The following is a 12707-nucleotide window of genomic DNA, read 5'->3' on the forward strand; positions in this document are numbered from 1 at the left end:
CACGAATCACAGATTAATGCATTTCCAGCCAATCGGCTCTCATCTGAGTTGAGTTATCAGCCAATCCGCCATTTCGATGCGCGTGCGCCGCTCATTTTTGAGAGTTTTCCACGTGTATCAAGCAGCCCCTTCCGCCGACGTTCAATGGCCCCGCGCACGACGACACCAGCCCCCGATTCCTACCACTACGAAGCTGAAGCTGAGTCTAATTGCGAGTATGACGATATCGGGCTGGGACTGTCGCTGCTGGAGCAGACCGAGCCCTTCCTCACGTTTGAGAGCATCCAGTTGGATGCTGCATCGCGTCTCGCCACCTTCCAGTTCCATTTCTGCGGCGGGCGCCGCTTCCAGGCCACGATGAGCTTGGCGGGACCTTTGCAAGACATTGACGAGACGTCGCCCATTGTGCGCAATGCGTTGCTGCACATTGGACTTTGCATCTTGCCGTGGTTCTGGATGGGCTACAACTGCAAGTACATCCGCCTCGAAGCGGGATATCTTAATCCAGAGCAGGTAGGGAGGAGTGTTGAGAAAGTGGATGTAGTGGCAGAACCGATTGAGTGGTGGCGTTATCTGTAGGTGCAATTTTGGGAGGAGTTCTACCAGAACGTGCTGAGCGAGTTTCTGTATCTGCACGGGCTGGACCGTGACCGGCTGTATATTGTCGTGGATGGTCCGGAAAGTGAAGCTCTTCCCGTCATGCCGGACAGAAAGCTGGAGCAGCAGGGCAAGACCAAGGTCCTGGTTCCGTTGTAAGTGGATTGCCCTTGAAGCATCATTTTTGCGCGTGTATCTAATGATGCCTTGTTGAATTGATTGTCTGCATGCATTGTAGGGGAGGTGGCAAGGACTCACTTGTGGTATACCAACTGCTTGCCTCGAGCGATACGTCCTGTGCGTGGCTGCACGTGGGTGATCGCCCGCAGGAGTTCGAGCGTAGCTGGCGTTTCCAGGAAATCGTCGAGATGACGCAGAGCCGTACTGGGACCTCTGCGCTCCGCTTCGAGCACAACATGGATGATAAGACGTGGGAACACGAAGTAGGAGGCACACCATACCAGCCGGCGGGTCATCCGTGGGCAGCTCTCGTGGCTTTCGACAGCGTGCTTGCGGCCATTTTGGGTGATTTCACTCACGTGGCTGTGGGAAATGAGCGCAGCGCCAATTTCGGCAACAATATCGAGCATGAAGGCCGTCCTGTGAACCACCAGTACGACAAAAGCTTCGACTTTGAGACCCGCGCCCACGCCTACATCCGCAAGTATTTGGTGGAAGACTTGCACTACTTTTCGGCTCTGCAGCACCTGTGGGAAGTGCAAATCGCGCGTACATTTGCAAGCCGCTCCTTGGAGAGCTCCGACAATTTCCTGCCTGTGTTTTTGAGCTGCAACGAGGCTCCGGATGGCGACAAATGGTGCTGCAAGTGCGCCAAGTGTGCGTTTGTGTTTATCCTTATGAGCGCATGGTGCTCGAAAGCTCAACTCGAGGAGATTTTTGGCGAAAATCTGTTCGAGAAACCATTGATGTTCCCATTGTTCCTCTCTTTGCTAGATGACGAAGGAGTGAAGCCGATGGAGTGCGTTGGCACGGCTTGTGAGACTTGGCTGTCGCTGTACTTGGCACTGCAAGCTCACGGAGACAGCACCTTTTTGAGGTCCCACGAACACGAGATTCGTCAAAAGGGAGCCGAGCTGATGCATCTGCTGGACGACTACAACAGCGAGCACTTGCTGCCGCAGTTTCTGGAGCCCGCTCTACTCGAGTCCGTTATGATGCTGGGAGCTTAGAGCAATGAGAGAAATGGCCAAAAGGAGGTGTTCATCTGAAAAGACGTCTATGTAGTAACCAAGAGCAAACTGGTCTGAAAGAAGGAGAAGATAATACAGCTACAGCGTCTCCAAATACTCAGCCACCTCATCGTCTTCAAGTGCTTTCGCCATGGAAAGTGCTGTCTCACCATCCGCGTCCTTAACGTTGGGGTCCACTCCCTTCGCCACAAGCAACTTGACCAGCTCGACGCTAGAGCAGCCGAAGAGGCACGTTTGGCCGCTCTCGTTCAAGACGCTCAGATCAATCTTCTCACTTTCAACCAGAAGCTCTACGACGGCTTGCATCTCGAACATGACAGCCACGTGAAGAGCACGGTCACCCGTAGAGGGCACAGCGAAGTTGACATCCACACCCTGGGCAAGCATCTCCTTGAGCACGCTCAGGTGGCCAAAGCGGCAGGCCTGGAACAGTGCGCAGTCATCGTCCTCCGCATCCTCCTCCTCCTCATCTTCCGCGCCCACCGAGGCCGTCGTAACAAGCTTCGTCGCAGATGAAATAGCGCCGTTCTTGAGCAGCAGCAGAGCCACGTCCGTGTGCTCCGACTCGACGGCCAGGTAAAGCGGGTTGGAAGCGTCCTTGGCATTGCCACCAAAGTTCACGTCGGCACCACACGCCACCAGCTCCTGGGCCAGTTCAGTGAGTCCCGAGTTCGCCGCCTGCATGAGCAGCGTCCACCCGACGCGGTCCACGACAGTGTCCGGGTTTTTGACGCCCAGACGCTGCAGCAGAGCCGTCGCCACCTTGCCAAAGCCGTTCATGAGCTGATCCGCCTCCTTTTCCAGCTCGAGCAGATCCTTCTCCGTCTCGCTAGGCTCTTGGCCTTCATCGAACCCTTCCTGGACGCCCAGGACGTGCACAAAGGCCTCGTACTCCTGCTGCCAGGTGTGCAGCCAGTCCATGAGGAACACGAGCGGCGACTTGTCCCCGAGGTCACCTGCAGTCGCCAGAAACTGCTCCACGTCGCCCTTCATCACGCTCTCGCGCACCGCGTCTAACTGCTCGTCCACCTCGTAGCCCTCATCGCCCAGCACCAGCGTCTCCACCGAAAGCTCGTTCGCTGCGTCTCCTCCTGCCATGATTGTCAATTGCAAAGTGGTGTGGTGATTGGCTCACATGGCTTATTTTTTTTCGGAGGCTCTGATTGGCTGCTGGGGTACGTGGCCACGGTCGACCGCAACGTTGAAGTGCAAACTGATGAATTGCTAATATGGTAGTGCTATTGTGTGTTGTCGATGCAATGAGACTCTATCTGGCAAAACAGGCCGGGCAACGGCTCAGGAAAGATAAATGGTAAGTCGACTGACTTGAGCGAAGCAAACGCCTGTGGCGGAGCAGTCTTCAAAGCGAGCAACATGATTGAATCATACCGTTTTGTTTCGACTTCGCGTTCCGTGACGAAATCGATTTTCAATTCGTTCATATCCTCCAGCACCAAGCAAATGTGTCGCCGACACCACGGCGTTTCACAGACAACATCGCTAGGTATGCGTTGCTAGCGTTAATTGCTCGTGCTAACGAATCAGCCTACGTATCTCGCGTGCAGGGCGGCACGCGGGTGCAGCGGATCGTTTGACCTAGGGTTGTTTTCTATGATGTTCCTGGGTCGCAAGATTTGAGTACCTACTCCGTAGCCTTCTAGGCCGTGCTTTCTCCGAATGAAGCTGAATCGCCATAACAGCAGTATCTGCATACGAGTGCTCGGAGGTTGCGGACAACACGAACGATGTACTTCGAAGTAACTCGATACTTCAAGAGCCGAGTTGTGCGATTCTATTCGTTTGTGGTGGCATTGCACCGAGTTGAAGTGGTTGCAGTTGCGATTACCCCTACATTTCGCTAAAGTACGCTTGGTCTCAAAAAACGTCTTGGCCAATTTCTACCTTGAGCGCCTGCTCGTCGCAGCGCTATGAGTGCGGCCACTGTTTTCGACGCACCTTCGACGCCGGCGTCTCTGTCTCCAACGCGCGCTGCGCTGGCCAGCGCTTCCGAGAAGGCGGCGGCCAAGCCTGGACACGTGATCGTCGGACCGCTGCGTATTCGAGGTACGAATTAGCTCACAATTGCATTTTTGACAACATTATCGACACTTGACGTCATGCATTTTCGACAGTATTGCATGCGATCGATTTACCGACACCGAGGGCTGTCGACAATGGAGCGCTGACTACGTCATCATGGCTACACTTCCCCGGACGGCGGCCGTCCCAACAGCAGCAGAGCAAAGCGCAGGAGGCAGTGCCAGATATGATCTGCGTGCTACTACGGACAGCAAATAGCGGGATTTTTGCTACAGAAGCCCGACCCTGGGCCAGTGCAATCTGCTGGGACGAAGTGAGCTGTCAATTGGGTCGAAATACTGCACAACATGAGGTTTTGACGTGTTCAATTTTGCTTGTTTGTTTGGGTATAGGAATTTTATATGGAGCAAGTGAGTTCGAACGACGAGCTGGTGATTTTCTGTGTCGATCGAGCAAGAAGCGAAACACACGCGAGTTTGCCGCTGCAAGGCGAAGTTAGTGCGTGTCCAGGATTCATTGGGAAAGGTACGCCTGTTGTTCATGTTAACGCGGTGTGTTTCGTGGCTTACGGATCTGGAACTGTGTTGTGGTGGTTTTTGGGATAGTTATTTTGCCGCTTACACGTCTCCCTGAAGGACAGGAAGTTGAGCAGTGGTATCCCCTTGTTCCGAAGGAGTCTTCATCTACGTTGCGAACAGCTCTGAGGGTATCGCTATGTTTCGTTCCTGATGGGGTACCCACTCCTCGTTCGCAGAGTCCGGAGAGAAGGCGAGTGACGCCCACAACCGTTTTTCCACCGTCTCCGGCGACAGAAATCTCGTCGCCATCACCAGTATCGAAGTTGCAGCTTGACGGTCCTGATGGATTGAATGCGGCGGCAATTCCTGTGGAATCAGGGATTGTTGATTATGTGGTCGTAGTGGGGACTGCAGTTGGTAATGACGCGCCGACAAGCTTGGACGAGGCACAGGTACGCTTCCGGTATCCACCAGTCGATCGTCACGACTTCCCGCTGCCGACAAAAATCGAGTGGTTTTGCTTTCCAGGAGGGCCAGAGATCATTACTCAAGCCGACCGACCACGAAGTAAACTGTTCTCATTCGTCCTGGTGGGAGGTGATGATGGGCTGTGTAGATGTTACGTCGTGTGTCTTGTGGTATATCATCGCCGACCGAAAAGTACGGGTGCTGAAGAGAACGAATGGCATTCGACTTGCGTGGCGTTTTTGACGCGAATCCCGGTGATAGAAGCTGTCACCGATTGTTTACTTATTGTGGCACACACCTGGATGGCAGCAAATGGAAAGAGAAGCAGTAGTGCAGTAGATGCTGGCACAGCTCAACTAGCTGATACGCGGAGACAATTAGTTAGTCTGTGCCACGATATTACGCTCCCAGTTCGCGGTGTATTCGGCGTTACGTTCGCCATCAACAACCTGAAAGTGCGGCTCATGGTGCCTTCAATGACGTCAATCTACATGATGAAAGAGCCTTTACGACCTGAGCTTCGACGCTCGGCATCTGTTCAAGGAGGGCAGCCATCACCCGTTAAAGCAAGAAGCTTTATCGCTATTCAGCAAGGCTTCCAACCGCTTGTTTACTCCCTCGAGCCAATTTTTCAGCTCTTCGACGTCAAGACAATCATCCATCTCATGACACTTATTCTCTGCGAGTACCGGATACTTATTCACTCAACACAACAGTCTCTCTTGTGCCCTGTGGCAGAGGGGCTGTGTGCGCTCATCTATCCCTTTCGATGGCAGCATCCGTATGTGCCTATTTTGCCCCGCGTTCTTTCAGAGTATCTTCAAGCCCCGCTGCCATATATCCTGGGAATTCATACTAGTTGGCTGCAGAGTATGCTCGAAAGCGGTCGGCCAGAGCATCTCGTGGTTGTCGACATCGATCGCGGAACAATCCAGCTGCAGGAGTCTGGCGGGCCTGTGCTGCCTCATAAGCTGGCAAAGGCTCTGTACCTCCGTCTAAAAACTGTGCTGCATCCGTCATTAACCGGAGAGACTGAGCCAAGTCAACGAGGACAGCGCAACAGCATTGAAGAAGAAGGGATCTGCACGGGTGACGCTTTAGAGGGACTAAAGCAAGCAATTGGGGAAGAGCGACATACTGTCGTTGAGTGGGGGCCAGAGACAGAGAAGCAAGTTCGTATGGAGTTCGTGTGCTTCCTTGCTACACTCGTGAGGGGGTATCGCGAGTGCCTGTTTTTCGTGAACCAGAAACTCCCGGTATTTAACAAGCGCCGCTTTTTTGAGAGCGAATCCACAGACAGTGAAGTGGTTCCGCTAGTGACTCGGTTGTTCTGCACACAAGCTTTTCAGGCGTTTCTTGAGAGCCACAGCTCGGCTGAGCTAAGTGTGTTCCATTCTGTATACCTAACGCTTTGCCGGGGACCTATGAGTTTGCAATGGTCACAGTCCATCCGGGCTCTATCAACATCTAAAAGCCAACATTCGTTCCTGGACACAGGTGCAGCAAGAAGTGATGTACCAGTTCTGGTAATGGAAGAAACGATTGTCCGCAATGCCTCCGATAACGGTACTGATAAAAGCTGTACAGACGACGCAAGTGTACAGCAATCTCTGAGAACGACATCATTTTCGTTAAACGAAGAGGCCAGCCCTGGGGAAAGAGAGACTGCAAAATCGCTGGGCGAGCAGATCGAAGCTCTACTAAACGAAGAGAAGAATCGCCGGTGGGATCCATTTGCTTTGGATAGTAGTGATGTTGAAGCCCTGTCGACTACTCCATCCAAAATTGTGAAAATGAATCATGAATTTCTTGCTAAGAAGCTTGGAGTGGAACCAAAGCTACTGAAAACGAACGCACATTTGCTCCAGAATCCACACCAGGTGAACCAGTATCGACTACACCTTGATAGTAGTGTGGCGGTAGCTCTGGCGGGGTCAGCTGGCCCAGGCGGTCGATTTCTTTCGTCAGAAGACGAACGGATTGAGCAAATGCTTCACAAGTGCTTGACTGCAGTGTTCACATCCGATGACACGCTCAGTGAACAAGAGATCCGAGTACGTTTCTTGGGTTTCTTGGTCTTTGAAAGCCGATATTCATTTTACTGACTTGTACTTGCATTATCCAGGCTTGCGAGGCACATTTCAAGAGTGCACACGCCCGCGATTTGTTTGTTCTCATCCTAATGCAGCCTAGCAACCAGTACGTTGAGAGCGTAAATGGTTCCCCTAAGCCAGGCGGTGCAAAAAGCTCTTCTGCGTGGTACAACCCGAAAGGATCTGGGAGCTGCATTGGAGCGACAGGATTTCGGTTGCTCGCGAGATTGACATCAGCTCTAATGAACCAGTGTGGAATTCATGAGGACTACTCCACAGCTCGCGGCATTCTTCAGGTTGCGACTCAATACTATCACTACGTGGAGGACAAGCACAGCGGCATTGGTTTCGGTAAGGTGGTTCTACGGAATGATACTGTCGTTCTGATGTTCGTCTCACACGATGCTGCTTTTGTATGCTACAGCGAAGAAGGAGTATTTGGTGACGCCTTTGCGTTTGCTCTCAATTTGCAGGTCACTGGATTTGTGGCAGCAGGCCTTCATTTGTGAGATTGATGCAGCGAACCAGGCAGATCCAACCGAATCTGACGAAGAAGCCTCTGAGGCTGTGGGGGATGAGCTATTCTTTTCAGTCATTGGAAGTCTCATGTATGACATGCTCAACTTTGAAGTACCGCTCCAGAAGGTTTTGACATTCGTGACGGTCATGTGCTCTACGTACCAAAAAGGGCAAGACTTGTTGAACACGCTCAAGCAACTTGCGGAGAATGTATATCGCGCGCTCGACATGTCTAAAGACATCAAGCCTTCTCCGCCCAAGGGTGCTGAGCAGCCCAGGATCAACACAAAGTCAACAAGCCACCATGCAAATTCTACTCCAGCCAAAATGAATGGACCTTCAACAACATCGGGGATGGTATTTGCCGAGAGCCCGGTGCTATCTCGCGAGTACGACCTAAACACAGTGATCCGCCGTAAAATGTCTATCCGTGAGATGCCGCACCAGGGTCAACCAACTCCTCGCGCGAAGCTCGGGAACGTGGATGAGCATGACCACACAGGCAATGGTAATCAGCACGCGGCTGATTTCATGAGCAGAACACCACCGACGCGCCGACGAAGATCTAGTGCTGTCTTCCCAAGTGCAGTACTGGCAAGCTCCGGGTCGCCCGTACTGTGTCTTGCTACAGACGGTGGTCGTGCAGCTTGTGGTATGGCTGATGCCCATGTGAACGTGGTAGACATCGACCCGTCAGAAGATGAAAAGGGCGTGAGACTTGACGGCCATACTGATGCGGTAGCGACTGTGCAAATGCGGGGTAACGCGCTGATCTCTGGATCTCGAGATCATACGCTACGTGCTTGGGATCTGCGTGCAACACCCAAGAAGCGGCACATGTTTGCATTCTTCTCACTGCCTTACGCGAGCAGCAACACGCTGACCTCGACCGAAGACAGCGAGGTCGATGGTGCATTGGTATCGAAGCGGAGTGTGGTGATGCGAGGTCACCTGGATGCGATTACATGCATGGAGCTCGGGCAGCATCTGGGAGCTGGCCGCACCTTGTTGGCCTCCGGCTCCGATGATGGTACCGTTCGTATCTGGGATACAACACGCGAGAGTAGTGTCGCGCTCTTAAGCGGGCACAAAGCCACTGGCAAACCCGCTGATAACGGTGGGGTTAACTGTCTGCGACTGCTAGCAAGGGACGACGACTTAGCTTTGGGCTATCGCCGACGTACCATGCAGATTTGGGACCTCGCGGTATGCAAATTGAAAGTCAATGTGCAGGCTCACCATGCTAGTGTGCGCGACCTACAAGTATCAGGCACACGGCTCGTGACGGCAGGAAATGACCGTGTTGTGAAGGTGTGGGATTCTTCGTTTCGTGGCAATGGCGGGGTGTTGCAGCCTGTGCAGGAGCTGCGGGAGCACGGCGGTCCTGTACAGTGTGTGAGCCTTGGTGGGCCCGCAGATCCTAACATTTGTACTGGTGCCGCTGACGGCCAAGTTCGCGTTTGGGATCTTCGATACGTGCAACGCGGCCCACGGTTAACTCTTCGTGGGCATACCGGGCCGGTGACGCGTCTGCAACGCGATTTTACGAAGCTTGTGTCTGCAGGCGAGGACGGCTGGCTGCGAGTTTGGGATATGCATTCGGGCATGTGCCTCCGCGAGAAGCTGGCGCACGCATCTGGTGTGACGTGCCTCGAAATGGGTGACTCGCTTGTGTATTCCGGTTCGTGGGATGGCTCGGTGCGCGTCTGGGATATCGAAAATGTCAGCAGTTCTGGACAAGCAGCGGTATAGTTGCCTGCTCAATGCCCGGAACGAAGACTTGGCTCGAGAAGGGCATCCTAATTAGACAGCTCGGTCCAAGCGACTTTTAAGTACAATACAGCAGTTATAGCGACGGCACCAAGCGACACGCCCACTGGGTGACCATCGACAGCATGTCGAGAGCAGGCGAGATGCCCTCTTGCTTGCATCCGCCAACTTCATTGTCTCCCCCACTCTCGCCTGCATCCTCTTCATCAATCGAATATGCGTCGAGATCGATGGTGGCATCCCATGCGAAAATGATCAATGAACGAACGTCGCGGTATCCTACGCAAAAGCGAAGTAAGGATGTGAGGCCAATTCCTCAACGGGGTGTGGCGGGAACTCGTCGAGGCCAATTGCAAGATGAGCAAAGCAACGACAGAACTGGAGAAAAGTTTACCAAGGCGCTAAGTGCAGATGACAACAACGCTTGGCCAGTTCTCGTAGCCGTGCGATGTCGCCCACGGAAACGCCAGCGGGCTGAAAGGCGGTTTGGCGCGGAATCGAAAGCGTCTGGCTACAGTAATAGCAGCAGCAGCAGCAGCAGTGATGAAAAAGGAGGCAATTACCGGTCATCTTCGAGTAATGTTCAACGTGGCGTTTTCGAATACTCCGCATGCAGAGACTACGACTATGCAGCAGCCTACGACAAGAAACTACCACCACCGCGGGCGCGGCGTCCACGACGTTTGTACGTACAGGCCCCAACTCACACAGGAGGGAGCACGTCTGGTCGAAGAAGCTTTGACTTCGATTTCATTTTCCCGCCGTGGAAGAAGCAACGTGACGTTTATGAAACGTGCGCACTCGCTCAAATTCGTCACGTTTTGCAGTCACAGCAACAAGGGCAGCAAGAGCACACGACAATCGTAGCGTACGGTCAAACTGGCACGGGGAAGACGTACACAATGGGCATGTTGAGCGACTTTGCTGATGACAATGAACGGGGAATGATTCCTCGTGCGCTGTCACAAATTTTGGAGTTTGCTGCTACCACGAAGGATGAAGCCGACTCGAGTGAGACGGTGATAACCCTGTCGTTCTTACAGATATATCTTGAGACCATTCAAGATCTATTAGCCCTGCCTGGTGGGTCAACTTCTTATGCTACAAAACGTCGAAAACCTCGGGAAAGACACGATGAACGCCGAAGTTTTAACGAATCTTGCAGCGATCTTCCGGTGCGACAAGGACGCGATGGAGCATTTTGCGTGACAGGGTTGAACGAATACGAAATAGCGTCGATAGACGACGCACACGCGTTGCTGGAGCTTGCCATGCGCAACCGGGTGCTAGCTGCTACCACAAAAAACAAAACATCGTCGCGCAGCCATACGCTACTCACGATTTCTATTAAACGACGTCGCCGAGGTGCTACTAGAAGCAGAGGCTCTGCTAGCGAAGATGAAGATGAGGAGCTGGAAGAAAAAGATTTTGTGGACGAGGAAGAGGCTTCGACAATTTCATTTGTGGACTTGGCAGGCTCTGAAAGAGTTGATGGTGCTTTGCATTTCCTGCGAGCCACACGCGCGCGGCAGGAACAACGGATTCGTGAAGCAAAGTTCATCAACCGCTCACTGAGTGCTCTCGGAGGTGTGATCGCTGCACTGGCACAACCAAAGGTTGTTACAGAATCAACTTCGGCGCACGTTTTGGCCCGATTAAATCCTAGCGTGCGGGATGCTAAACTGCAAACCTCTGTTGGGAATGAGCACGGGCAGCCGCATATCCGGTTTCGAGACTCCCAACTCACAAAATTGCTGCAAGGACGTCTTATGGGTGGTCGCGGACGGCTGCTGTTGATCGCCACAGTAGATGATCAGCCAAAAAACCTTTCGGAGACGCTGTCGACGCTCAAATTTGCTGGGCAATGTCGCCGGGTTGAGCTTCAGCCTGGCTCGAGGCTCCAAGGGGATAGGAACACCCGAAACTTGCGGCGTCAGAAGTCTCTGCTGGATCAAGTTGTCAACGACATGAAGATAATGCACGAGAACCGGGAGGAAGCATTACACGTACGTTTGAGTTTGTATTGGCATGTCAATTAAACGTGATTGACACCCTTTGCTCTGTATGCAGAGCGAATACCAAGCGCGAATCGAAGTCTTGGAACGGGAATTAGCCGCTGTTCGAACTGCGGTGCAGTCGTCGTCGTTGCTCTCGTCGGTTAATGACGCAACATCCATTCACCTCGCATCCTACACGGCGCTATGCTCACTGGTGGACACTCTTGGCTCTGCTGGGGTCGACCCACCCAGAGAAATTACCAACCACCCTCGCTTCGTCGATTTTCACAGCGAGAAAGAAGTGCTCGAGTACGTTGCTGGGCTCTACAGTCAATTGAAAGTATCATTGACTGCACAGTACGAGCAGGGTGAAGATGAGCATCGTCTTTCCAGTTCAACTGCACCAGCGGATACAACAGAGCTGCCCAAGGCAAATCTTGACCAAACCCTGCAAGCAGCCACATGCGAAGACCAAGACGAGGGCAAGCTTGAGGAGCTGAAGTTTGGTGCGGACAAGCAACCAGCTTTTCGTCTTCCAGACACAACCGACTCCGGAGACACGAAACTTAGGCGGGCAAGCGCAATCATCCCGTTGTCGGCCGACCAGGAGGCTGAATTCCGTGCCGTCGCTCGACACCTGATCACCACCCACGCGCTGGATTCCATCGTTCTCAGCTCCTCTGACGAAGATGAGGACACTACCAGACCGTCCTAAGCTCACAAAAAAACACCTACACAGAGTCGTATCTTGTATTCAATCCCTGCACGAAGTTATTAGTATATTGGGCGAGACACGCCTTAAAGGGCCGCGTTTTGGTCGTGAGCAGCCACGCTACTGTGAGGTCACACGGACGAGCGCGACGCGATGAGCGTCAAGGCAGCGGCCCTTGGGATCTGCAGCGAGTTTTGCAGATTGGTAAGGCATTGCTCCTGGAAGTAGTCGCGCAGCAGCAACTTGAGCGAGCGGCAGGCGAACTGGTAGAGCTTCTGGTAGCTCTCGGGCCGCGTCGCGAGCTGCGCGGGTGACACGTGAAACTCTTCGAGGCACAGTTTGAGCCACAGCTGGTCGTCGTTGCTCAGGCGGTGCCACGAGCGACACACGCTGCGCGCTGCACAGAGCGACGGTCCGTCCAGGAAGCTCAGCACCGCGTGGATGTTCTCGTCGCATGTGAAGTCCAAGAGGCTCAGCGGGCGCTTGGGCTCCGCGTGCGAAGGTTCCAGTGAGCGCAGCCACTCAGTGAAAGCACGAGCTTCAAGCGACAGGGTGCCACCCACGGGGGCGACCAGTGGGTGAAGGATGAGTGCACGGGAGGAAGAAGGAGCCATTATTGGAGCTGCTCGAGGGGCGCGATGTCGAAGTTGCAGCGGCAGTGACTGAGGTAGTACCAAACAGTCCGGGTTTATAACGCATGTCACAAAATGAACACAAACCCGCGGGTTTGTTACGGTTTATGGAAATTTGAACTCGTCGGCCACGAGCTCCACAGTCTTATC

The 12707-nt window shown here is 53.4% G+C and overlaps 5 protein-coding genes across 5 annotated transcripts; 3 read left to right on the forward strand and 2 right to left on the reverse strand.

Moving 5' to 3' along the window:
* Positions 1-144: 144 nt before the first annotated feature.
* Positions 145-1787, forward strand: KRP23_8706 (UDP-N-acetyl-alpha-D-muramoyl-L-alanyl-L-glutamate epimerase; the record flags this gene model as incomplete). The annotated part of the gene is made up of 3 exons (XM_067894179.1): positions 145-513; positions 580-752; positions 836-1787. 3 exons carry the CDS (start codon positions 145-147, stop codon positions 1785-1787), a joined length of 1494 nt encoding a protein of 497 aa, XP_067743638.1.
* Positions 1788-1886: 99 nt separating this feature from the next.
* KRP23_8707 (Fibronectin type 3 and ankyrin repeat domains 1 protein) lies at positions 1887-2906 on the reverse strand (the record flags this gene model as incomplete). The annotated part of the gene is made up of 1 exon (XM_067894180.1): positions 1887-2906. The coding sequence occupies one exon, from the start codon at positions 2904-2906 to the stop codon at positions 1887-1889; it is 1020 nt and encodes a 339-aa protein (XP_067743639.1).
* An 830-nt stretch (positions 2907-3736) lies between these two features.
* On the forward strand, positions 3737-9198 carry KRP23_8708 (F-box/WD repeat-containing protein sel-10; the record flags this gene model as incomplete). The annotated part of the gene is made up of 7 exons (XM_067894181.1): positions 3737-3872; positions 3941-4161; positions 4241-4373; positions 4454-4818; positions 5770-6888; positions 6960-7278; positions 7352-9198. 7 exons carry the CDS (start codon positions 3737-3739, stop codon positions 9196-9198), a joined length of 4140 nt encoding a protein of 1379 aa, XP_067743640.1.
* Positions 9199-11183: 1985 nt separating this feature from the next.
* On the forward strand, positions 11184-11928 carry KRP23_8709 (uncharacterized protein; the record flags this gene model as incomplete). Its single annotated transcript, XM_067894182.1, has 2 exons — positions 11184-11222; positions 11287-11928. The coding sequence occupies 2 exons, from the start codon at positions 11184-11186 to the stop codon at positions 11926-11928; spliced, it is 681 nt and encodes a 226-aa protein (XP_067743641.1).
* Positions 11929-12056: 128 nt separating this feature from the next.
* On the reverse strand, positions 12057-12539 carry KRP23_8710 (uncharacterized protein; the record flags this gene model as incomplete). The annotated part of the gene is made up of 1 exon (XM_067894183.1): positions 12057-12539. The coding sequence occupies one exon, from the start codon at positions 12537-12539 to the stop codon at positions 12057-12059; it is 483 nt and encodes a 160-aa protein (XP_067743642.1).
* Positions 12540-12707: the final 168 nt, after the last annotated feature.

The sequence above is a fragment of the Phytophthora ramorum genome (genome assembly GCF_020800215.1).
Source record: "Phytophthora ramorum isolate Pr-102 chromosome Unknown Phyram_PR-102_s0007, whole genome shotgun sequence".
Classification (NCBI taxonomy): Eukaryota; Oomycota; class Peronosporomycetes; order Peronosporales; family Peronosporaceae; genus Phytophthora; species Phytophthora ramorum.